Source organism: Manacus candei, unplaced genomic scaffold (genome assembly GCF_025592945.1).
Source record: "Manacus candei isolate 608988 ecotype Guabito, Panama unplaced genomic scaffold, ASM2559294v1 h1tg000112l, whole genome shotgun sequence".
Classification (NCBI taxonomy): Eukaryota; Metazoa; Chordata; class Aves; order Passeriformes; family Pipridae; genus Manacus; species Manacus candei.
Window position 1 is genome coordinate 506,459 of NW_026138160.1, and position 22,893 is coordinate 529,351.

The 22,893-nt window shown below is 50.3% G+C and overlaps 5 protein-coding genes across 6 annotated transcripts; 2 read left to right on the forward strand and 3 right to left on the reverse strand.

Moving 5' to 3' along the window:
• Window positions 1–3,107: 3,107 nt before the first annotated feature.
• On the reverse strand, window positions 3,108–3,870 carry LOC127461707 (feather keratin Cos1-1/Cos1-3/Cos2-1). 2 transcript variants are annotated; one of them, XM_051769750.1, is made up of 2 exons: window positions 3,689–3,870; window positions 3,108–3,424 (listed from the first exon to the last, which is right to left on the reverse strand). In XM_051769750.1, the coding sequence occupies exons 1-2, from the start codon at window positions 3,831–3,833 to the stop codon at window positions 3,108–3,110; spliced, it is 462 nt and encodes a 153-aa protein (XP_051625710.1). In that variant the 5' UTR covers window positions 3,834–3,870. The 2 variants fall into 2 exon arrangements, with proteins under 2 accessions (XP_051625710.1, XP_051625711.1); XM_051769751.1 differs by having other exon boundaries at window positions 3,108–3,437; window positions 3,701–3,821.
• A 5,611-nt stretch (window positions 3,871–9,481) lies between these two features.
• LOC127461742 (feather keratin Cos1-2-like) lies at window positions 9,482–9,812 on the forward strand. The gene has a single exon (XM_051769792.1). It carries the CDS (start codon window positions 9,513–9,515, stop codon window positions 9,810–9,812), a length of 300 nt encoding a protein of 99 aa, XP_051625752.1. The 5' UTR covers window positions 9,482–9,512.
• Window positions 9,813–13,604: 3,792 nt separating this feature from the next.
• On the reverse strand, window positions 13,605–14,304 carry LOC127461741 (feather keratin Cos1-2-like). Its single transcript, XM_051769791.1, has 2 exons — window positions 14,222–14,304; window positions 13,605–13,925 (listed from the first exon to the last, which is right to left on the reverse strand). Exon 2 carries the CDS (start codon window positions 13,902–13,904, stop codon window positions 13,605–13,607), a length of 300 nt encoding a protein of 99 aa, XP_051625751.1. The 5' UTR covers window positions 13,905–13,925; window positions 14,222–14,304.
• Window positions 14,305–16,290: 1,986 nt separating this feature from the next.
• Window positions 16,291–17,087, forward strand: LOC127461734 (feather keratin Cos1-2-like). Its single transcript, XM_051769782.1, has 2 exons — window positions 16,291–16,476; window positions 16,767–17,087. Exon 2 carries the CDS (start codon window positions 16,788–16,790, stop codon window positions 17,085–17,087), a length of 300 nt encoding a protein of 99 aa, XP_051625742.1. The 5' UTR covers window positions 16,291–16,476; window positions 16,767–16,787.
• A 4,324-nt stretch (window positions 17,088–21,411) lies between these two features.
• Window positions 21,412–22,259, reverse strand: LOC127461737 (feather keratin Cos1-2-like). The gene is made up of 2 exons (XM_051769786.1): window positions 22,139–22,259; window positions 21,412–21,878 (listed from the first exon to the last, which is right to left on the reverse strand). The coding sequence occupies exon 2, from the start codon at window positions 21,855–21,857 to the stop codon at window positions 21,558–21,560; it is 300 nt and encodes a 99-aa protein (XP_051625746.1). The 5' UTR covers window positions 21,858–21,878; window positions 22,139–22,259; the 3' UTR covers window positions 21,412–21,557.
• Window positions 22,260–22,893: the final 634 nt, after the last annotated feature.

Consider the following 22,893-nt stretch of genomic DNA (forward strand, 5'->3'; position numbering starts at 1 on the left):
GAGGCTGGGATAAGGAAGGTGGTGAATATCAGGGCTGGAGTCAATGGCTCCAGAAAACAGTATCATTTCTGGAAGGGCCAAGAATCCCCACCAGCAACAGCGACACAGAAATCTAGCCATGGCATAAACCCATCTCTCCACAAGCCTCAAATGAGGCCCTGCCTGGAAACAGTGGTTCTCAAACATTTGGCCTTATATGAGGCTTCAGGGCTTCATGGCCTCAGGGAGCAGAGGGGAACTGCATCAGCTGGCATCACCACACAGGGGAAACCACCCACTGTCTCTCCTCTCAGAAGATTTTTCTCAAAAGCAAGCTTCCTGGCAAAATGGTTTGGCCTTTGCCAGGTGACGCCTTTCATCTGCAGAAGCTGCAGCTGCCTGCTCTGACTCCTCCTGTGTGATTCCTGCCAAGTTCAGTTGTTTACGTTTCCAGCAGCCCCCAGCCTTCCTTTCCCCAGAGGCTTACATTCCTGGGAACACCACTACCCACACCTGCACCCATCCCTAAGCCAGCTCCCTCACTCCTGCTCCTTCCATGCTCTGGTAGCAGTTTTATCCCATCTGGCTACTACTGAGAATTTCCTGAGTGGATGCAAGGTAGTATCCAAAGTGACTGGCTCCAGAGGTAGATAGGAAAGTTTTATCCCTGTCTCCTGTGTCCGCTGGGCTTCCCATCCCCCCTGGACAATGTGATCCTGAAAGTTGCTGTGCTGACAACTGAAACCTTGCAACTCCTGCTCACTTCACTAGCAGAGGCCCCTAGCAGAGTAGTAAAGGAGTGCTCTGAGCTGAATGTCCTTGGCATTTACTGGAAGGGATTCAAATAGGGTTTTCATTGGACTTGCCAAGGAGGTGGAGTGTGGAGGTCAGTGTGGCACAGGCTGCCAGAGGATGTTTGTGTGCCTATGTGAAAGGACAGAGAAGGGCTGTTTGTACAGCATAGGGTTGTGTTGGATTGTCATCCTCCTGCTGCAATGAGGGATTGTGTCTCTCCCTGGATGGGGGTTTCTGCAGCATGTGCTGTTTACAGAGATCTTTCTCTTGAGGAATGTCCTCTATCTGGGGGGAGCAGGGGAGAGAAAATGCAGTTGTAGGGAGAGACTGATGGACACCCATGGGGTTCAGGTGTTCTGTCTACCCCTTTTCTCCACCCAGGAGCAAAGCAGACACAGATGGATGTCAAGTCCCTCCCCTTTCCATGACAGGGCTGGGTGCAGACAAATCTGGCAGAGCAGTGGATGGCAGAAGATCATCAGTGACAGGACAGAAAAAAACAGAAGATGTCAAAGAGTAGGAGGCATCTGGAGAAAAGAGTTTGAATATGTCTAGGGAAGAGGCAGGAAGGTGAAAGAGTAGCTTTCCTCTGACATATAGAAGGGATAAAATGTGGCAGCCGGCAACCCAATGGCATGACGGTTTTGATTCTGTCCCTGTGCTTGGTTGTATCCACAGGTGTGTGTGAGAGCATCATGAGAGAAAAGTAGGAAATTTGTAAGACTAAATGACAATTAGATTGGAATATGTGGGCACAGGTGGGAAGTGGGAATGTGAGTGGTCTAAGTGCACATTTCCCCTTGTGATACATCTGATCCTGATTGTGCAGGTGCATCATCTTCTGTGATTCTGCCACAGCTTTCTGGACTGAATAGCTCCTCCTCCCTAACATCTGACCCCAGGTCAGTAGGAAAAGCTACTGATGGGTTGTTCCTTCTGCACAGGTCTCAGGCACAAAGGGAGAGACTGCTCATCAAGGGATTGTCTCACAAAAGCTAGAATCAGAGAAACACAGGTCCTGAGTTGGAAGGGACTCATAAGGTTCATCGAGTCCAACTCCTGCACAGAAGAAAATCAACAATCCCACTCTGTCCCTGAGAGTGTTGTCCAAACACTCCTTGAGCTCTGGCAGCCTTGGGGCCGTGACCACTGCCCTGGGGAACCTGTTCAGTGTCCAAAGACCCTCTAGGGAAAGAACCTTATCCTAATATGCAACCTAAACACCCACTGATACAGTTTCATGCCCTTCCCTCAGATCCTGTCATTGGTCAACACTGAGAAGAGATTGGAGCTGCCCCTCTGCTGCCCCTCGTGAGGAAGTTGCAGACCCCGATGATGTCTGACCTCAGTCTCCTCTTCTCCAGGCTGAAAAAACCAAGTGCCCTCAGCTGCTTCTCATATGGCCCCTCCAGACCCTTCACCATCTCCCTGTCCCTACTCGGATGCTCTCTAATGGCTTTATATCCTTCCTATATTGCAGTGCCCAGAATTGCCACAATATTCTAGGTGAGGCTGCCCTAGTGCAGAGCGGAGTGGGACATTCCTCTCCCCTGACCATCTGGCAATGCCGTGCCTGATGCCCCCCAGGACACAGTTGGGCATTCTGGCTGCCAGGTCACACAGTTGACCCATATCCAACTTGCCACTGACCCAGACTCCCAGATCCCTTTCTGCAGTGGTGTTCTCCAGCGCCTTATTCCCCAGTCTGTCCATACAGCCAAGGTGACCCCATCGCAAATACAGAATCCATCAATTATCAATTATCAATTATAAGCTTCATACAGCTGCTGATTTCCCAGCCCTCAAATTTGTCTAGGTAGCAAGCTGGCTAGAGTGAACTGGTGCAGTCCTTACAGAGAGGTCACACTGAGTTTGCATGGTTCCTATTAAAAAGCAGCACAGAACTAAGAGTTGCTGTATAACTTATCTGTGAAAAGTAAAATGCACTGCATTGAGTCCGACCCTCTCCTTCCTCCACCTTTTTCCTTGAGCAGAATGTAAGAGATGTCAGACAATGAAGGAGGACTTGGGCCCAGGCTGGGATGCAAAAAATTTAATGAGTCTAAAGAAGAAAGGCAGCTCACAGAAGGCACCAACAGCAGTCACTAAGACACAGTGGAGCTCCTGCAGGGTGTCCATCTGCCTGCCCTGCAGAGGGAGGGATGGTGACAGGCCCCCCTGGGGTGGCCTGGGGAGACACAGAAAGCAAAGGAAAAAGAGAGAGCAGAGACTAGAAGAAGGGAACAATAGCTTGAAGCTTTAAATACAATGTCTTGTCCAACACCATGTTGTGAGGTCTTGAAGGTTCTTGCCCAAGGACATTGCCAACAGCTTTAGCAGGGAAGGCACCTGTTGCCACAATAGCGGTTGGTGATGCAGGAGAGGTCAAAGCCCCCGGAGTTGATGGGCACTCCGTCACAGCTGAGGATGCTGCCAACGGCAGCGGAGGTGGAGGATCCCACGGCGGTGTTCTGTGGGAAGGAGCTGAGGATGGGCCCTGGCAGGGTCACCACCACGGGGGAGGGCTGGATGACTACGGTGGAGTCCTGGCACTGCCTGACACAGCACTCATTGCAGCTGTTGGCCAGCGGGGTCGGGCCGCAGGGCTGGCAGCAAGGGTTGCAGGGCTGGCAGCACGACATGTCTCTGGCTCACAGGGGCACCTGGCACACAGGGCAGGGAGAAGCACAAAGCAGACACACATGAGAAGCAGCCCTGCACCCAACTCCCCTGCAGACAAGGCACCTCCTGCACCACATGACACTGCCCAGCCCAAAGCCCAGCAGCCTCCTCAGCCAAGTCCCAGCCTCTCTCTGCACAACACCTTCTCTCCCCTTCCCTCTCCCAGCACAAGCAGCTCCCAGCCCTGGCATAGCACAGTCTGTGTTAGATGAAGCAGGTGAAGAAGAAGAGCTTTCCCACTCACCTGATTCCCAAGGAGAAGGAGGTGAGAGAAGTGGATGCGAGAGCAGAGACTTGGGCTGCCTTTTATAGCAGTCCTGCACTGCCTCAGGCCCACAGGCACCTTTGTGCAAGTCATAATTTTCTGACCAGCTCATGTCAGTTGTGAACCATCCCAGCTAATGGTAGGGGCTGTGTCCTGGTTTCCTGCACTGCTGCCTTTTCATTTCCTGGCACATGGAACATTCTTTCCTGCTTGAGGGCTTCTGTAAGTGCTGGAGGACAAGCCCAAGGATTTCCGGGACATTAATATGTCAACATGGGCAGAATGCTCAGTTCAAGGCCTGGTGGCATCTCATGCAGGCAGGTGATGTTCATTCCTGTGGTCTTGTTTGTGGTAAAGTTTTCAGGAAATGGTCATCACTCTTGTGCTTCTCACCAGCACACCCAAGGACTGCCGTGTGGGGGGACATCCCAGCATCTCCTCAGCAGAGTCCCCAGTTGCTGAACTTTTCCTGTCCTTGTATGGGCGTACAGACTTTTGAGTGGTTCTATCAGACCACTGAATTGAAGCCCCTGAATTGATCCCCTTATGCTGGAGTGTTGCTGTGCCTGGGATGGGACAGGGGCCCCTCATGTCCAGGCCAATGCCAGATGCACTTCAACAGTTCATCAACCTAGTGCTGAGTGAGGCAGTTGCAGCACCTTGCCTCAAATGGATGCTGGAGTGAAGGGGCTGGGATCTGGATTGTGCTCTGCTTGGAGATGTAGAACAGACTCTCTGTGTGGCACAAGCGAAGTCAAACATTATTTGAGTCAAACTCCTTTTGTGTTCAAGCACCAGGACTTCCACACACCACCCCCCCCAGAAAGATTGAGCCTGCATGCCTAGCAGCTGTGTCTGGAAAGGCAAGAAGATGTGAACTTTAGGCAAACTGCCAAAATCTTGCTGCTTTTCATGATCAGGTCTGGTAAAGTCCATCTTTGCATAGAAAGAAACTGTTGTGTATTGACCACAATCCCACATTGTGCATCCCGCTGTGCTGCTTAAGGGTGGAGGAAATAGGAGAATGAGGAATGAGCAAGAGGCATTGTGTCTGTGAAAAAGAATTGGGGATGGAGTGAAGGCATTTTAGTTCAATTTTGTGGGATTTTTTTGCATTTTCTTGCAATGTTTCTCTGGTTTATTGGTAAAATGTAGAATAGAAATTCCTCAAGTCAAGCCTGTGTTTACCTCTGTCGGTAAGCAGCAAGTAATCCCTCTGTCTTTACCTTGATCCACAATTTTTTTCCTCCTTATTTTTTTTTTTAGAAAGGGAAATACCTTTCTCCCTCAGAGAGGACAGACCATCTTCATGACCATCCAGGAGCCCTGACACCACAGTGCTTGTTGGTATCCTGGCCATGGCTGTGAAAGTCTCTGCCTCCCAGCTGGAGCAAGTAAGGAGTTGGCAGGTCCTGGGCTGTGGGGAGCAGACTCAAAAACTCCCAAGATCTGACACACTTGAGACCAGTCAAGAGCTGATTTCAGCTACAACTGGGGAAACTGGTGCCATTCTGTGGCAGCCTCACACCCATCTGAGTTGCCAGTAGGTGTCCCTGGGTCATGGTGGCACAACCGGATGGTCAAGAAAAGCCTGGATGTGGCCCTTCACCACGTCTGAATGGACGTCCCTGTATCCAGACAAGGTTTTCAAAAGCCTTTCAGACCTTTCCATGCCATATGACAGATATGGGATTGACAGACTAGAGAGCTCAGCAGTTGCAGAGAGAAGCCCAAAACCCTCCAGCTGCCAAATCCTGGGAAATTTTCTGAAGGCCAGGGGAGCAGGGACCTCTGTCTGCACTGTTGGCTTTTTGATCAGACACGCAATAGCCAGAGCTACCCTCTTCCTTGCTTCTGGACTCCTGGTGTGTCTGGGACCCATGGAGTACAGCACCCTGGGGCCATGGCTACGAGAAATTTTTCACTGTCTGGCCTGAGCTGTGAAAAACTTGTAGGGCAAAGGAGGGCTGCTTGGACCCCTCTGCTCAAAGGCACAGAGCCTACCTCTCTTTCCTGTCCTTGCCTCCCCCTGCCTTGCTGGGCAGGCTGGAAATCTGGGAAAGAGCAGAACATGACAGAGACAGAGGCAGGGGAAAAGCCATGGCAGGGGCAGAGGGAGGGGCAGGGTCTGCACGTGTTAAGTGCAGGTGGATATATCCAAATTATGTACAAGTCAAACAATAGCTTATTTATCCTAATGTAATTAATCTTTCAAACCTTCTGCCACACCTTGTTCTGTGACATCACCCTCCCCTTTGACTGCTTTCAGGGCACCACATTCCCTGGGTCTGAGGTGCCCTTACTTCCAGACACGGGGTATCACCATGGACAGCTCTGCTCCTGCCAGTCACTGCAGTGCCCTCAGGGCTGTGGCTCCTGCTCACTTAGTGCTTTAAGCCACTGTTTCCTTGGGTGCACTGGCCTTTCATGGGCCACACAGTGTTGTTTTGGGGTGTTGTACCCCCAGGCTGCAGCACCTGACTTGTTCCTGCTGCCAGTTTCATGAGCTGTGGCAGCACCAGATGCCCCATGGCAGCAACTCTGAGCAATGAGCAGCACCTTTCTACACTGCCCAAGGGTGGAAGACACCCTCCTGCCCATGGGCAACTGGACAGCCCTCGGCTGTGCCACAGCTCCCAAGGCATTGCTGACATGAAATGGGCAGGGGCTGTTCTGGGAGGACTCTGAATCCAATAAAATGGCCAAGAATCCCTGGGAAGCCCTGGGAACACAAAGATCTAATATATCTTGCTAATATAACTCTTCAGTTAAAAACACAGAATCATAACTGGGTTTTGTTTGTTTGATTGATTACTTCTGAGCAAACTCATGTAGAAACAGAAAGTGAATCCTCCAAGTTTATTTTCCTTCCAAGGCTTTCCTGTTCATACTAGGACTTCATCTCCAAAAGTTAGGAATTCAAGCTCAACACTGGCATGAGAAATGGAACAGGACCCTTCTGATGCCTTTAAAGTATTCCCCACCATTCCTAGTTTTGAGACCAAGGTCTTTTTCTACAGACTCCCCCTCCAAACACAGAAACTTTTGTATTGGTTTGAAGTCCCATAGACAGAGTAAATGCTTGGACTGGAAATTCCTTCAAAAGATCCATTTGGCACTCTAGTGATGCCAATGTCATGCCTCACTATAAGTCACAAACACATATGATAAATTGTCTTAAGGTTTTGAAGATATGAGCCTTGTCGGGGTGGAATGAGTCCTCTGAAAGGAAATCCATACATCCAGCCGATCTCTGGGGAGCACTGCATGGCTCTGGGAGACCACACAGCTGTTCAGAATTCCTATTCAAAGACTCCAGAGGTAGACAAAAGAGATTTATCCCCCTTTTCACCTGGGTCTCCCGTTCTTCCTGGACAATCTCAGCTGAACAATGTGGTTCTGAAGGCTGTACAGATGGAGGGCTGATATGGAGAGGGGCTGGGGCTGGGCTGATATGGCTCCTTGCTACAGGAAGACAGGGGTGTCCTTGGGCCTTGCTGTTATCCAAGGGAACCCTCTGTGCTCAGGGAAAGGATCCCTCATTCTCCTTCCATAGTCTCTACCTCCCCACCCAGCAATTGCCTCTGCTTCCTTTTAGTGGGGTTACAGACAGTTCCTCAGGTGTCCCTGTGCTCTGTTTCCTGCCTACCCTCTCTCCCAGGTGAGATCCTCCACCTCCACTGCATCCTCAGCTGTGACGGAGTGCCCCTCAACTCCAGGGGCTGTGACCTCTCCTGCATCACCAGCTACTACTGTGGCAGCAGAAGGTGCCCCCCTTGCTACAGACACTGCAGACAGACTGGACAAGGAGCTCTGTGAATCCAGAAGATGATGCCAGACAGAACGACAGAGATCGTGGCCACTGGTTTGAGAGAGGCTGAGCAGGTCCCACTGCTACTAATGGTGTCAGTCCTTTGGGAGGGGCCAGACTGGATTATCTGAGAATATGGCCTGTCTCATTCTCTCCTTCTGCTTTTTCCTTTCCCCTCTATTCCTGTGCTGTTTTCTGATCCCTGGGCAATGAAGCCCAACAAAACCACCTTGGGGCAACTTGCCTCCCTCTCTCCCTCTGTGGAGCACTGCCTCTTGGCTGCCCATGATGATCCTTTCATTGTGGCATTTTCTCAGAGACATCTTGTTTTAAGGGACCCTTTCTCATTTCTAGAGAACAAAGAGGATAGGACCCACTGCCTGTTGGCCTCCTTCAGGCCCTGGCCCTTGGAGGTGAGGACAACAGCTCCGGCTACTCCAGAGCCAGTGACTATCAGTCCTTCCCTTGCTACGTCTCTACCCAGAAGTATGGCCCTTTGCCTTGGAAAATGCCCTTACAGATGGTGATCTCAAATTGTGCTGTACTCTTGGGAGGACCCTGGTGCTGCAGAGGGTCAGCAGACCCACAAGCACTTAAGGTAGATCCTTTTGCTGTGGGTGGAGCTCTGCTGGGGAAGAAGGCTCAGACAGAAGATGGTCATGAGGGAGAAATCACCTTGGCTTGAGCCCAGAGCCTCCTCCACACCTTCCCACCCATCTCCAGGAGAAGGGGGCATTCCTTAGATCCAAGAGCAAGGATACCTCGGACAAGTCCCCTGCTTTTCCATCACATCCACGCAGTGCCCAGGCAGCCCCAAATGTTCACTGCACACATTTGCAGGGCTGAGGTGCCTTGCAGAGAGCACATCCCCAACCCCATCACACAGAGCACCTTCAGGACAGGAAGGTTATTCCCATGGGCCAGTAGGATGACACAGGCAAGCAACGGCCAGTTGCTGCCATGGAGCCATAGAGAGAGCACCCATCAGAACAGCCCTTGCTGTCTCTTTGCAGCTCATGGCAACTCCAGTCCCATCCTGGGAGTCGAGGGAGTACGAACACTTCAGTGGCAGAAGCTCTCTCAACAACTTCTCCTTTTCCCTCAGGCAACAACCCCAGCCCCTCACAGGAACAGAAGCTTCATCCACAGGTGCATAGGGGAAATTAGGAATGTCAGGGGAGAACTGAGACCCCTTCCCCCACAGCTCAACCTTACACAGAAGGGTCTCCTGCCTGGATGCCAAGACAGGAGAAGTGTACTGTGCCACTACAGCTTTGCCACAAACAAACACACAAATTGACACAGATTCACATCACCTGCCCCCAAGGGATACCAACAGCCCATGATCTGACCATTCTGCCAGCACTGACATGTTTATGTCCCGGAAATCCTTAGGCTTGTCCTCCTGGCACTTTCAAAAGCCTTCATGTGGGAAAGCACGTGGCATGTGCCAGGAAATGAAAAGGCAGCAGTGCAGGAAACCAGGACACAGCCCCTACCATTAGCTGGGATGGTTCACAACTGACATGAGCTGGTCAGAAAATTATGACTTGCACAAAGGTGCCAGTGGGCCTGAGGCAGTGCAGGACTGCTATAAAAGGCAGCCCAAGTCTCTGCTCTCGCATTCAATTCTCTCACCTCCTTCTCCTCAGGAATCAGGTGAGTGGGAAGCCTCTTCTCCTTCTCCTCCTGCTTCAAGACCACATCCTTCCTCACTGCAGGTCTCAGCTGATATGTTAGCCCTGTGTTAGCCCAGGGCTGGGAGCTGCTTGTGCTGGGAGAGGGAAGGGGAGAGAAGGTGTTGTGCAGAGAGAGGCTGGGACTTGGCTGAGGAGGCTGCTGGGCTTTGGGCTGGGCAGTGTCATGTGGTGCGGGAGGTGCCTTGTCTGCAGGGGAGTTGGGTGCAGGGCTGCTTCTCATGTGTGTCTGCTTTGTGCTTCTCCCTGCCCTGTGTGCCAGGTGCCCCTGTGAGCCAGAGACATGTCGTGCTGCCAGCCCTGCAACCCTTGCTGCCAGCCCTGCGGCCCGACCCCGCTGGCCAACAGCTGCAATGAGTGCTGTGTCAGGCAGTGCCAGGACTCTGTCGTTGCCATCCAGCCCTCCCCCGTGGTGGTGACCCTGCCCGGGCCCATCCTCAGCTCCTTCCCACAGAACACCGTGGTGGGATCCTCCACCTCCGCTGCCGTTGGCAGCATCCTCAGCTGTGACGGAGTGCCCATCAACTCCGGGGGCTTTGACCTCTCCTGCATCACCAACCGCTACAGGTGTCGGCCCTGCTAAAGCTGCTGGCAACGTCCTGGGGCAAGAACCTCCAAGACCTCAGAATATGTGGCTGGGCAGGAGATAGAGCTTCAGGCCATTGTGTTTAGAGCTTCAGGGTGATGTTTCCTCTTCCTACTCTTCCATCTCTTTCCTTTGCTCTCCATGTCTCCCTGGCCAGCCCAGAGCAACCTGTCCCTCTGCAGGGTCAGTAAATGGACACCCTGCAGGAGCTCCACTGCATCTTAGTGGCTGTTCCTGGTACTCTCTGTGAGCCACTTCCTTCTCCTCTTTATAGTTATTAAACTTTTTGTGCATTCAAGCCTGGGCCTCTGAGTCATCCTTCTTTCTGTGGTAACCCTTCCAGTCTGATCAGGGAAAAAGATGGAGAAGCAGTAGGTGGGATTCCCAGCAGTGGATTTTTTTTTTCCTTTTTCCTTGGAGCTGAGGAAAACATAACTGTATACTCCCCAGCCAATGATTTTCAGGGAGACCATGGCTCAAAAGTGTGGTAGGAGTGGTGAAGGGAAAAAACAATATGTGGGGACATCCCACAACCTCATCTCCTCCTTCTCCTCCCCTCCATAACCCACTTTGGGGTCCATGCCCAGCACACAGAAGCACAGGCAGATGAGATATGTGCCTCCTACAGTTCCTCAGCACAGGCAGGCAAAGCCTCTGTGCAGACATGCAGGGCTGAGGTAATTCACAGCTTGGGATTGGTGTCAGCCACACTCAGGTTATGCAGTTGTAAATGACTTTTGGTTGAGTTTGTGCAAAAAACTTTTGGCTTCGCTGTTAATTGAAAACATTCCTCCCATATATGGATGTCTGTCCATGTCTTCATGACTGAAACATTTGACCTAACCAGTGGCCAAGAGCATTAGTCAAAGGAAGACGGTTCCTGTCATGGACAGCCCACAGATCATAGAGTCACAGAGTCATAGAGTGGTTTGGCTTAGATCATCTTGTCTCAGTCCCCCACCATGGTCAGAGACACGTTCCACTAGACTGGGTTTCTCCAGGCCCTGTCCAATATGACCTTGAACACTTCTAGGAATGAAAGTGTTACATCCAACTCCAGGCAACCTGTTCCAGTGCCTCGCCACCCTCACAGAGAAGAATTTCTTCATGACATCTAATCCAGACTTCCTGTCTGTCAGTTTAAACCCATTTCCATTTGTCCCACCACTACACATCCTTCTGCACAGCCCTACCCTTCAGTGCACCTGTCCTGGTTACCAAGAGGGGGGAGGAGTTTGGCGCTGTGTGGGTGTGACCAGGTTGTCATTCTATACCACCCATGTCATCTCTGGGGTCATGGTCTTGGGAGAAAACAACCCAGGTGTTGGACTGGAAGTGCACCATCTTGCCTCACTCTATCTTCAGCAGAGGGACTGTTGGCAACAGCCCCAGCACACCGTCCCTTGTTCCTACATGTTGTTTTGGAGGATGTGGTTCCAAGGAAAGATGAGAGCATGGCTGTGGGTGTTGGTGCTGAAAGGGACAGCAGCAAAACCTTGATCAACCATGGTGCTGAACTGACAGCGCCAGCGGGGAGGGTTCTGGCAGGGAAGGAACCAGCAGCAAGGACAACTCCAACCCAGCCAAGCTGTCCAAGGAAAGGAACCCTGCCAAACCCAGCTGAACTGAGCTGAAAGGAGGGCAGTTGAGCAGTGGGAGAAAACAAGCAGCAGTGACCCAAGGGATGGACCTGCAGGGAGGTGAAGCCATAGAAGAGGTGGCACAGGCACCTGCCTGTACCTGAGTCCAGCAAAGCGGCTGTGCTACCCCTGCTCATACAACCCTGTTTCTGGGGTTTGTTTGTTGTTGCTTTTCATTGCTTTCTGGCTGTCAGTGGGAAACTTCAGCCGAGGGAGCTCCTGTGCCATGTTCCCTTTGTTTCCTGATGGCCGTGGGGGGTGGCATGCACGAACAGTCACCACATTGCCCTTGTCTGGGGATACATGGACACATCCTACAGGGAGTGTCCAAGTGAGAACTGATGTATTGGTAGATGGGAAAGAGTACTTTGAAGTCTTTAACAACATTCTATTATCTTCTTTGAGGGAGTTCCATTTCTTTCAACAGATGGAAGACAATCCACACCAAGCAAAAGACGTGAAACTTCCCATACTAAAAATACTCTTAGTATTTCCCACCTTCAAAGTTGTTTTTTGAGTAAAAACAATTCTAAAAACAACTTATTTTCTTTCTCCTCACCAATCTTTCGTTTTCAACCTCTTCCTCCCCACAGTCTTCCATATTGTTTTCGTTCCTGGTGGTGAACTGTGGAGGATCGTGACCAGAGCAAGCACACAAATGGTTACCAAAGCAGAGGACATTGCCAGAACTGAAGAGAATGTGGCAGAAGGAGGGAGGAAGTGTCTACAATGTGTGTGGAGCCAAAGGTCATATGACCCAGAACAAGAAGATTGAAGAAAAGAAGAAAGTGTGTTGAAAGCTGATAGGTGTAAAGATGGACATTAGTTGTTAATAGGTAGAAATATGTGTACTGCAGTTTTATAGGGTCAAGTATTGCTTGTTGATAGGTTGAAGATGCTTAGCTCACAGACCAGAAATGAAACTAATTCCTCTATAAAGAAAGGCTTGAAATAAATAATAAATAATTCTCTTGCTGACCAGCGAGGGTGTCCCAGTTGCTACAGTGAACACCGTTTTTGTGGGCAAAACACTTTATCTTTTTCTATACTTTAGCTATTAATACAGTTGTTGTTATTGTGTGTGTCTTAGTCCATTACTTTGTGCTTTTGATAAATTGTAATCTCATCCCATAGTCTCCTCTTTTTGTCCCTCCCTTTACCAGAAGGTTTAGAGGAGGGAGAGTGGCTTATTTAGAGTTTAATTTCCTGCTGGTGTTAAAACCAATACAGTGCCCATGGGGTTACCAGTGGTGAACACACATGTCCATACCTGGGAGAAATGGGGATGTGCTTGTCCTATTTATTTCCTAGAACTGATCACCTAAAGAGACATACACTGGAGACAGAGAATAGCACAGGGGGACTCGAGGAAATGAACTTTTGTCACAACCAAGGGAAATGAGAAGTCCCAAGGGATGAGTCAGCAGGTCCAAATTAGACTTCTGTCTCAGGTGGCAGATAAGAGATACCCAGAAGAGTGGAGGGATTATCTAACACATGTAGGGCAAAGTTCTGCTGTGCTCTGAAGGGATCCATCCTGAGGAAGCCGGGGGTCCATTTCCTGGGCCCAGAGTATAATGAGGCTCAGATCCATGCTGGGCTGTGCCTTCCTGGGCTTAGCAGTAGTATTGTCCTTCCAGTGTAACTGCACAGATTGGTCCTGTTCCCTGCAGAGCCCATGGCGGGGAGAAGAAATACTCCTCTAAGAGAATGGTTGTGCCCCTCACTGAAGTTGATTTTCACAAAGGAAAATCCATTGCAGGGAGTCTCACCTACTGCTTCTACACCTTAATCCTTGAGCCCATAGGAAGAGTTCTGAGAGAACAAAGGACGACTCAGAAGGCCGGGCTTGGATGCACAAAAAATTTAATGGGTCTAAAGAAGCAAAGGAGGTTGCTCACAGAGGGCACGAGGAGCAGCCACTAAGATGCAGTGGAGTTCCTCCAGGGTGTCCATCTGCAGAAAGGGCAACAGGTCCCCCTGGGTTGGCCTGGTAAGACACAAACAACAAGGAAAAAGGGAGAGGAGAGACTAGAAGAAGGGAACAATGCCTTGAAGCTTTAAACACAATGTCCTGAAGCTCTGTTCTCAGTCCAGCCCCATATTGTGAGGTCTTGGAGGTTCTTGCCCCAGGATGTTGCCAGCAGCTTTAGCAGGGCCGACACCTGTAGCGGTTGGTGATGCAGGAGAGGTCAAAGCCCCCGGAGTTGATGGGCACTCCGTCACAGCTGAGGATGCTGCCAACGGCAGCGGAGGTGGAGGATCCCACCACAGTGTTCTGTGGGAAGGAGCTGAGGATGGGCCCGGGCAGGGTCACCACCACAGCAGACGGCTGGATGGCAACAGTGGAGCTCTGGCACTGCCTGACACAGCACTCATTGCAGCTGTTGGCCAGCGGGGTCGGGCCGCAGGGCTGGCAGCAAGGGTTGCAGGGCTGGCAGCACGACATGTCTCTGGCTCACAGGGGCACCTGGCACACAGGGCAGGGAGAAGCACAAAGCAGACACACATGAGAAGCAGCCCTGCACCCAACTCCCCTGCAGACAAGGCACCTCCTGCACCACATGACACTGCCCAGCCCAAAGCCCAGCAGCCTCCTCAGCCAAGTCCCAACCTCTCTCTGCACAACACCTTCTCTCCTCTTCCCTCTCCCAGCACAAGCAGCTCCCAGCCCTGGGCTAACACAGCCCATATCAGCTGAGACCTGCAGTGAGGAAGGACGTAGTCTTGAAGCAGGAGGAGAAGAAGAAGAGGCTTCCCACTCACCTGATTCCCAAGGAGAAGGAGGTGAGAGAAGTGGATGCGAGAGCAGAGACTTGGGCTGCCTTTTATAGCAGTCCTGCACTGCCTCAGGCCCACAGGTGCCTTTGTGCAAGTCATAATTTTCTGACCAGCTCATGTCAGTTGTGAACCATCCCAGCTAATGGTAGGGGCTGTGTCCTTGTTTTTCTGCACTGCTGCCTTTTCATTTCCTCACTCATGTCAAGTGCTTTCTTCTATGCAAACTTCTGTAATTGCCAACATTAAAGGCCCGTGGATTTCTGGATCTAAAAGATGTCAGTGCATGCATAAGGATCAGGTCGTGGTCTGGTATCACTTGTGGGCAGGTGATGTTCACCTAGGTCATTTCTGAGGGTTTGTTTGTATCAAAGTTGTCAGGAAATTGGCATCGCTCTTGTGCATCTCACCTACATACCCAAGGACTCCACTGTTTGGGCACATGATGGAGCTTCAGGCCACTGTTTCCTTTTTCTGCTTTTCTCACTCTTTCCTCTGCTGTCTGTGTCTCACCAGCCACTCTGGTGGGTACCTGTTACCCATTATTCTTTAGGCTGATTAAAGTTTTTGTGCATGTTGGCTTTTGCCTCTCAGTCCTCTCATTCTGCTGCAACTCTTCCAGACTGCTGCGGGACAAAGGTGGAGGTTGCAGTGGGCGGGACACCCTGCAGTGTATTTTCCTTCGTGCCCTTTCTCTTGGAGCTAGATGAAGATATCCCTGGCTACTTCACAGCCAAAGGCCATCAGGAAGACCCTGGCTCCAAATGTATTGGCACTGGACATAGGAAACATCAATGCCTAGGACAGCCCACAACTTCATCGCATTCTTCTCCACCATTACCCGGTGTAGGGTCCATGACCAGCACACAGGGACAGATGACGTGCACCTCAGACTGTCCTTCAGTGCCTGGCAGGGCCCAGGGACTGTTCATATAATCAGTGCTAATTCAGAAGTTGGAATTGGTAACAGCCACACTCAGGCTACGCCATGGAGTGCTAGTGCCTGTGGAACCAACAGCTCCCAAAGTGCACAGGTCTGTCACAGCTGGAGATGTAACTCAAGTTGGGGTCAAGCACTAGAACATAAGCTTGAAAGCTGCTCCAGTGGGAAGGGAACTTGACTCTGGCTGAAGTCTCCCAGCAGCACCACCTGGCAAAGAGCTCAGTAAGACCACCAAAGGGAAGGGGACAGCACTCTGCTGTGCTACCTCTATGCTGGGTGTGTCCATCCATCCTACATCTCACAGGAGAACAGCACCTGAACATCGGTGCCTTCAATCCAATACCCATTTCCTGGGAGGTCTCAGACTTTGCCCCACTGAGCACCAGGCTGATGAGCTGTAGAAGTGCAACTGGTGTTGGCCTGGGAATGAGGAGCTCGTATCCCATCCCAGTCACCAGCAACAGTCCAGCATAAGGGGATCTATTCAGGCCTGCAGAGGTGGGCAGACTTTCCTTGCACATAATGCAGGAAATAAAGGGTGCAGAACACAGGGGCTGCATTTCAGTTTGTCTGGACAGTTCTCTGCAGAGTTGAAGGCAGCACTGTTCAGCTGCAGATGGGCAACTTCTGGCAAGGGCAGCTAGCTACTCTGTGGTGCTTTGGACACACTGGGGGGGACCCCTGGACATGACCTTCACATACTCTCATCATGAGGGTCCCACAACCCAGACTGACACATGGGTGTTCATGCATGTCTGCATGGAGCCAAGCAGAACTCTGTATGCTCAAATAAGGCCTACAAATATCATCAGCTGGGGACTCTGCTGAGGAAATGAAGTGTGTCCCTTCACATGGGAGTTCCTGGTCATGCAGGTGTGAAGAACAAGAGCGGTGTCCATTTCCTGAAACTTTACCACAAACAAGACCACAGGAATGACAGAGATGAATATAACCTGCCCTCAAGGGATGTCAACAACCCTTGATCTGAGTCTTCTGCCTGTGCTGACGTCTTTCTCCCCTGCGAATCCTTGAGCCACTCATCTCAGCACTTAGGGAAATGACCTTTCATAAAGGAAAGCACGTGGCATGTACCAGGAAATGAAAAGGCAGCAGTGCAGGAAACCAGGACACAGCCCCTACCATTAGCTGGGATGGTTCACAACTGACATGAGCTGGTCAGAAAATTATGACTTGCGCAAAGGTGCCTGTGGGCCTGAGGCAGTGCAGGACTGCTATAAAAGGCAGCCCAGGTCTCTGCTCTTGCATCCACTTCTCTCACCTCCTTCTCCTCGGGAATCAGGTGAGTGGGAAGCCTCTTCTCCTCCTGCTTCAAGACTACGTCCTTCCTCACTGCAGGTCTCAGCTGATATGGGCTGTGCTAGCCCAGGGCTGGGAGCTGCTTGTGCTGGGAGAGGGAAGGGGAGAGAAGGTGTTGTGCAGAGAGAGGCTGGGACTTGGCTGAGGAGGCTGCTGGGCTTTGGGCTGGGCAGTGTCATGTGGTGCAGGAGGTGCCTTGTCTGCAGGGGAGTTGGGTGCAGGGCTGCTTCTCATGTGTGTCTGCTTTGTGCTTCTCCCTGCCCTGTGTGCCAGGTGCCCCTGTGAGCCAGAGACATGTCGTGCTGCCAGCCCTGCAACCCTTGCTGCCAGCCCTGCGGCCCGACCCCGCTGGCCAACAGCTGCAATGAGTGCTGTGTCAGGCAGTGCCAGGACTCTGTCGTTGCCATCCAGCCCTCCCCTGTTGTGGTGACCCTGCCCGGGCCCATCCTCAGCTCCTTCCCACAGAACACCGCTGTGGGATCCTCCACCTCCGCTGCCGTTGGCAGCATCCTCAGCTGTGACGGAGTGCCCATCAACTCCGGGGGCTTTGACCTCTCCTGCATCACCAACCGCTACAGGTGTCGGCCCTGCTAAAGCTGCTGGCAACATCCTGGGGCAAGAACCTCCAAGACCTCACAACATGGGGCTGGGCCAGAGATAGAGCTTTGGGACACTGCGTTTAGAGCTTCGTGATGTTTCCTCTTCCTGCTCTTCCATCTCTTTCCTTTACTTTCTGTGTCTTACCAGGCCAACCCAGGGCAGGCAGATGGACACTCTGCAGGAGCTCCACTGCATCTTAACGGCTGTCCCTGGTGCTCTCTATGAGCCAACTCCTTTTCTGCTTTAGACTCATTAAAGTTGTGCATCAAAACCTTGGCCTCCAAGTCTTCCTTCTTTCCATGATAGCTCTTCCAGTCTCCTAAGGGTAAAAGGTGGAGAAGCAAGGAGTGGGACTCCTTGCAGTGGATTTTATATCATGCCTTTTCCCTTTTGAGGTGATGAAGACATCCTTGGCTAGTTCATGGCCAATGGCCTCCAGGGAAAGAGGCTTCAAACGGTGGAAGTGGGGATTGGAAAAAACAATATGTGGGGACATCCCACAACACGATCTCTTCCTTTTCCTCCCCTACATTACCCTGTTCATGGTCCATGAGCAGCACACATGCTCAAAGGCAGATGACATCCATACCTCCTACAGTCCTTTAGCACCTGGCAATGCCCAGGTGCTGTCCAGACATCCAGGGATCAGATGATTCCCAATTTGGGATCAGTATCTGCCATAATCAAGTTATACAGACTGTGGAGTCCCATTCTTAAGGGGAAGGAACCACCTAAGATTCATAACTGCTCATAGTTGAAAGGAACAACAAAAATCAGAGAGTCTGCAAACAATCAGAATGTGTTAGTAGGAAATTAGATACCTGGCTTGGAAATTGATATGTTAGTCCATACCTTACTATATAAACACATGCCAGGGGGTTTTGGATAAAGAGGTAGATTGAAAAGGAAGAGAGAAATTCAAGATGGAGAGATGAATTAAAGAGGGAAAGAAGGAAAGATGGAAAGAGAGAAAGAGAGAAAGAGAGAGAAAGAGAGAAAGAGAGAAAGAGAGAAAGAGAGAAAGAGAGAAAGAGAGAAAGAGAGAAAGAGAGAAAGAGAGAAAGAGAAAGAAAAAGAAAGAAAGAGAGAAAGAGAAAGAAAGAAAGAAAGAAAGAAAGGAAAAGAAAAAGGAAAAGAGGAAAAGAGAGAAAAAAGAGATCACCAGTCCTACTTCCAGCATCAATCCAGCTGATAGGATCTCATTCATGGTTTCAGTGTTAATCCACCTGATGGGATGTCAGACCTGTTTCAGCATCCATCCAGCTGGGTCAGTACAGTCAGTGGGATGTCCAGGATTCTTTCAAGAGGGGTAATCCTGATAACAAAGAACGAGGAAAAGATGATTCTTTATCCCTCCCAAATTTCCCATGCATGAAGTCAGATCCACTACAAAACTTCGGGGTAGAGCAGGAAATCACACACAAAAAATTGCTCATTTGAACAGGTTGCTTTGCAAGAGCATTATGGCCACAAGTCAGGGGAGACTGAAATCCAGCAAGTGGAAAACAATCAATGCAATTACAATAATAGCCCAGACATTCACATTTCAATTGGTTATTATCAACAACTAATAACATTTCTAATAGATACGGGAGCACAACATTCAATACTAACACAGTGGGATGCTGAGAAGCCGCGTGTGCGACCTGGACAGCAAAGATTTAAAATCCCTGTAGCAAATGGAACAAGGGCTACACATGAACTGCTGAGGTTAATTATGGCTCCTTGGTGAGAAGTGGATGTCAGCCACTGGCTTTTTAATTAAAGATCACAATGAAACTATTTTGGGTTTTGATGTTCAGAACAATCAAACCTGGTGTCCCATCCCTGGATGGGAGTGTGTGGTCCTTCTGTTCCAGTGTTAACCCCGACCCTAAAAGAAATCCAGAGGCTGCAGAGTGCTTGCTCCATGTGGCACCTGCACTCTCTGATTCAGGGATTGCTGGATTTTTACAGTGACATGAGGTGGAATTTCTGTCCTTCTGGCTCATTTGGCCCCACTAACAGCTGTGCTATCCACTATTGCAAACCTGGCAGCCACATTACCAGCAGCTGTGGAGTGCTGGCATTGACAGGCTGGGAACAGATCTGGAGAAAAGACGGACTATCACTTGCTCACACTCCCTTTCTAATTCTCTTTTCTGGCCAAACAGACAGTCGTGGTTTACAGTTTATTCCAGCTGTTTAAATGCCAACACCACACCTTTAACTGCTGCTGTGCTAAATTCTGCAGAACTTGTAACTCAAATTCAGAGGGCATCCCACTCCTGGATGGCAAGCCTGGATGTAAAAGAAATGGTTTTTTATGTTTCAGTACCAGGAACATGACAAAGCTCAATTTGCACTTGCCTGAGAGGGAGGGCAAAACAGCTTTATCAGACCCCAAAGAGGTATAAACATTCCCCCATGACTGCACAGGCTGTACTTGTCAAAATTTTACAGTGTCACTCCCTCTGGACATGTAAATATGTAATTTTCTAATTTCAGGAGGCCCCCCTGAAAAGGTAGAGGAAGCAGCAGAAGCTGAGATTACTCCCGAGGAGTGTCAGGGTCAAATAGGCCCTGATGGACCAAAGAGCTCCTTATTATTCAACTCAACTGCATTTAAAGAAACAGAATAGAGATATTCTGAGTGGGAAAAGGAACTTGTGGTACTTCTCCAAGCTGTTAAACAAGTTAACCACCAAAGGTCTGCTTATTCTTCTTGGAGGATAATCATTGCCAGAAGGAAACAAATTTGCTTCACACATCAACAAGGTCGACCCACAGAATGGAGACACTCCCTCCTTTTGTTTATGCTAGTCTGTATGGTAACTATGTGCATTCTGCCCCACAAACACTGCTCAGCTGGGGGGGGCCATTTGCTGGGGCAGCAATTACAAAGGAATGAGATGAGGACAATTTGCCTACTGACATTCCAAAGATAACCTATGATAATGCAACTAAATTGGAAAGGGAATTCCGCTCTTGGTGGCAATTAGGTATTGTCACTTATGACCCCACCAACAGTAAAGCACAGCTTTTGTTCTAACAATGCACAATGTTTTGGTATATCCCATACACCCGGTCGTTGTGTCAGGAGTAAATCCCAAAGGTGCTGCACTTAGTCCCCTGGAACACAGAGCATGGGTCTGATGGGATGGCTCCACCTGTATGGGAAACCCTTGTACTTTGGTATTTGTAGACAGTGTTATTGTTACAAGTTATTATTCTTGTTACCCCAAGGTTTGTGTTTGTAACTTTGTCGACATTATGGGATGTGATTTTAGTTATTCAGCTCCTGCTGTATCTTACCAATTGTTATGACTTAATTGTTAAGACCTGCAGCCTATTCCTGTGGGAATGAATCTTGCCTGGATGAGAAAACTGCCCTTGAAACAAGGTCAGGAAAATGGACAGAAAACTTTGAGTACCATTCTTCCTGATGGAGAAGAAATCCAGTGGGTGAAAAAAGATGGAGAACACCATTTTGGGTGGTCACCAACAGCAACTGGAATACTTAATAAGATGTTGCATCCTGTGATCGCTCATCTAATGTTAACCTTTTTGCCTTTTATTTTGGTAATCAGATTGTATATTAAGATGTGGGGGATTAGAAAGAGGGTACCCCGAAAGCTAAGAGATTGCTCATAGAATGCTTTGTTCCTTTCTCTCTCTCACTTTCTCTTCTTTTCCCTTTTCTGTGGGTCAGATTCATCCAAACATGAGAGAAATGTTATGAATTAATAGTAAAAACATAAGTCATTTGCATAAACTCAGCCAAAAGTCATTTCCCACTGCATATGTTGAGTACGGCTGATACCAATCCGGACTTGTGAACTACCCTGCATCTTAGGCAGGAGCTGGGTCCTGCCTGTGCTGAGGGACTGTTTGAGGTATGTATCTCACATGGACACTGGACCAGATAATGGAGGGCAGGAGAAGGACGAGATGATGTTGTGGGCTGTGCCCAGCCACTGCTGTTTCCCTTGACCACTGCTGTCAGCCTTTGGTGCCACGGTCTTGCTGGTGATCTTTGGCTGTTGAGTAGCCAGGGATGTTTTTGTCATCTCCCAAGGAAAGGGCACTACAGGGAGTTCCATCATATGCTTCTTCCACTCTCTTCCCTAAGCAATATGGAAGGCTTTCCACAGGATGAAGGAAGACTCAGAGGCCCAGGCTTGGATGTACAATTTTATTGAGTCTAAAGAAGAAAAGAAGTTGGCTCACAGGGAACAGGAGGAGCAGTCACTAAGATGCAGTGGAGCTCCTCCAGGGTGTCCATCTGCCTGCCCTGCAGAGGGAAGTAGGACAACAGATTGCCCTGGGCTGGCCTGGGGAGACACAGAAAGCAAAGGAAAGAGATGGAAGAGTGGGAAAAGGAAACCCTGAAGCTCTAAACACAATGTCCTGAAGCTCTATCTCCTGCCCAGCCACATATTCTGAGGTCTTGGAGGTTCTTGCCCCAGGATGTTGCCAGCAGCTTTAGCAGGGCCGACACCTGTAGCGGTTGGTGATGCAGGAGAGGTCAAAGCCCCCGGAGTTGATGGGCACTCCGTCACAGCTGAGGATGCTGCCAACGGCAGCGGAGGTGGAGGATCCCACCACGGTGTTCTGTGGGAAGGAGCTGAGGATGGGCCCGGGCAGGGTCACCACCACAGCAGAGGGCTGGATGGCAACAGTGGAGCTCTGGCACTGCCTGACACAGCACTCATTGCAGCTGTTGGCCAGCGGGGTCGGGCCGCAGGGCTGGCAGCAAGGGTTGCAGGGCTGGCAGCACGACATGTCTCTGGCTCACAGGGGCACCTGGCACACAGGGCAGGGAGAAGCACAAAGCAGACACACATGAGAAGCAGCCCTGCACCCAACTCCCCTGCAGACAAGGCACCTCCTGCACCACATGACACTGCCCAGCCCAAAGCCCAGCAGCCTCCTCAGCCAAGTCCCAGCCTCTCTCTGCACAACACCTTCTCTCCCCTTCCCTCTCCCAGCACAAGCAGCTCCCAGCCCTGGGCTAACACAGCCCATATCAGCTGAAGCAGAAGAAGAAGGGCTTTCCCACTCACCTGATTCCCAAGGAGAAGGAGGTGAGAGAAGTGGATGCGAGAGCAGAGACTTGGGCTGCCTTTTATAGCAGTCCTGCACTGCCTCAGGCCCACAGGCACCTTTGTGCAAGTCATAATTTTCTGACCAGCTCATGTCAGTTGTGAACCATCCCAGCTAATGGTAGGGGCTGTGTCCTGGTTTCCTGCACTGCTACCTTTTCATTTCCTGCCTAATTCCGCATGCCTTCCTATATGAAAGCTTCTGGAAATGCTGGGATAAGAGGCCCAAGGATTTGCAGGTCAGAAAGACGTCAGCACAGGCAGAAGACTCTGATCAAGGGTTGGTGGCACGTCTAGTGTGGGCTGGTGATGTTCACTTGGGTCATCTTTGAGTGGTTGATTTGTGGCAAAGTTGTCAGGAAATGGGCACTGCTCCTGGGCTTCTTTCCTGCATGCCCAAGGATTGCCGTGTGAGGGGACAGACAGAGATTCTGGAGGGTTTTGCCTTCTTCCACCATCCTCTCTCTCTTAGATCTGCTGTCTGTGTCTCCTCAGCAACTGCCATGTTGATCTGTCACCCTCCCTCCCTCTGCAGGGCAGGCAGATGGACACCCTGCATGAGCTCCACTGCATATTAATAGCTGCTCCTGGGGCTCTCTGTGCCACCTCCTTCTCTTCCTTAGACTGATTAAAGTTGTTGTACATGCAAGCCTGGGGCCCTGTATCCTCCTTGCCATTCTGTGGCAACTCTCCCAATCTGCTTTGGGACAAAGTTA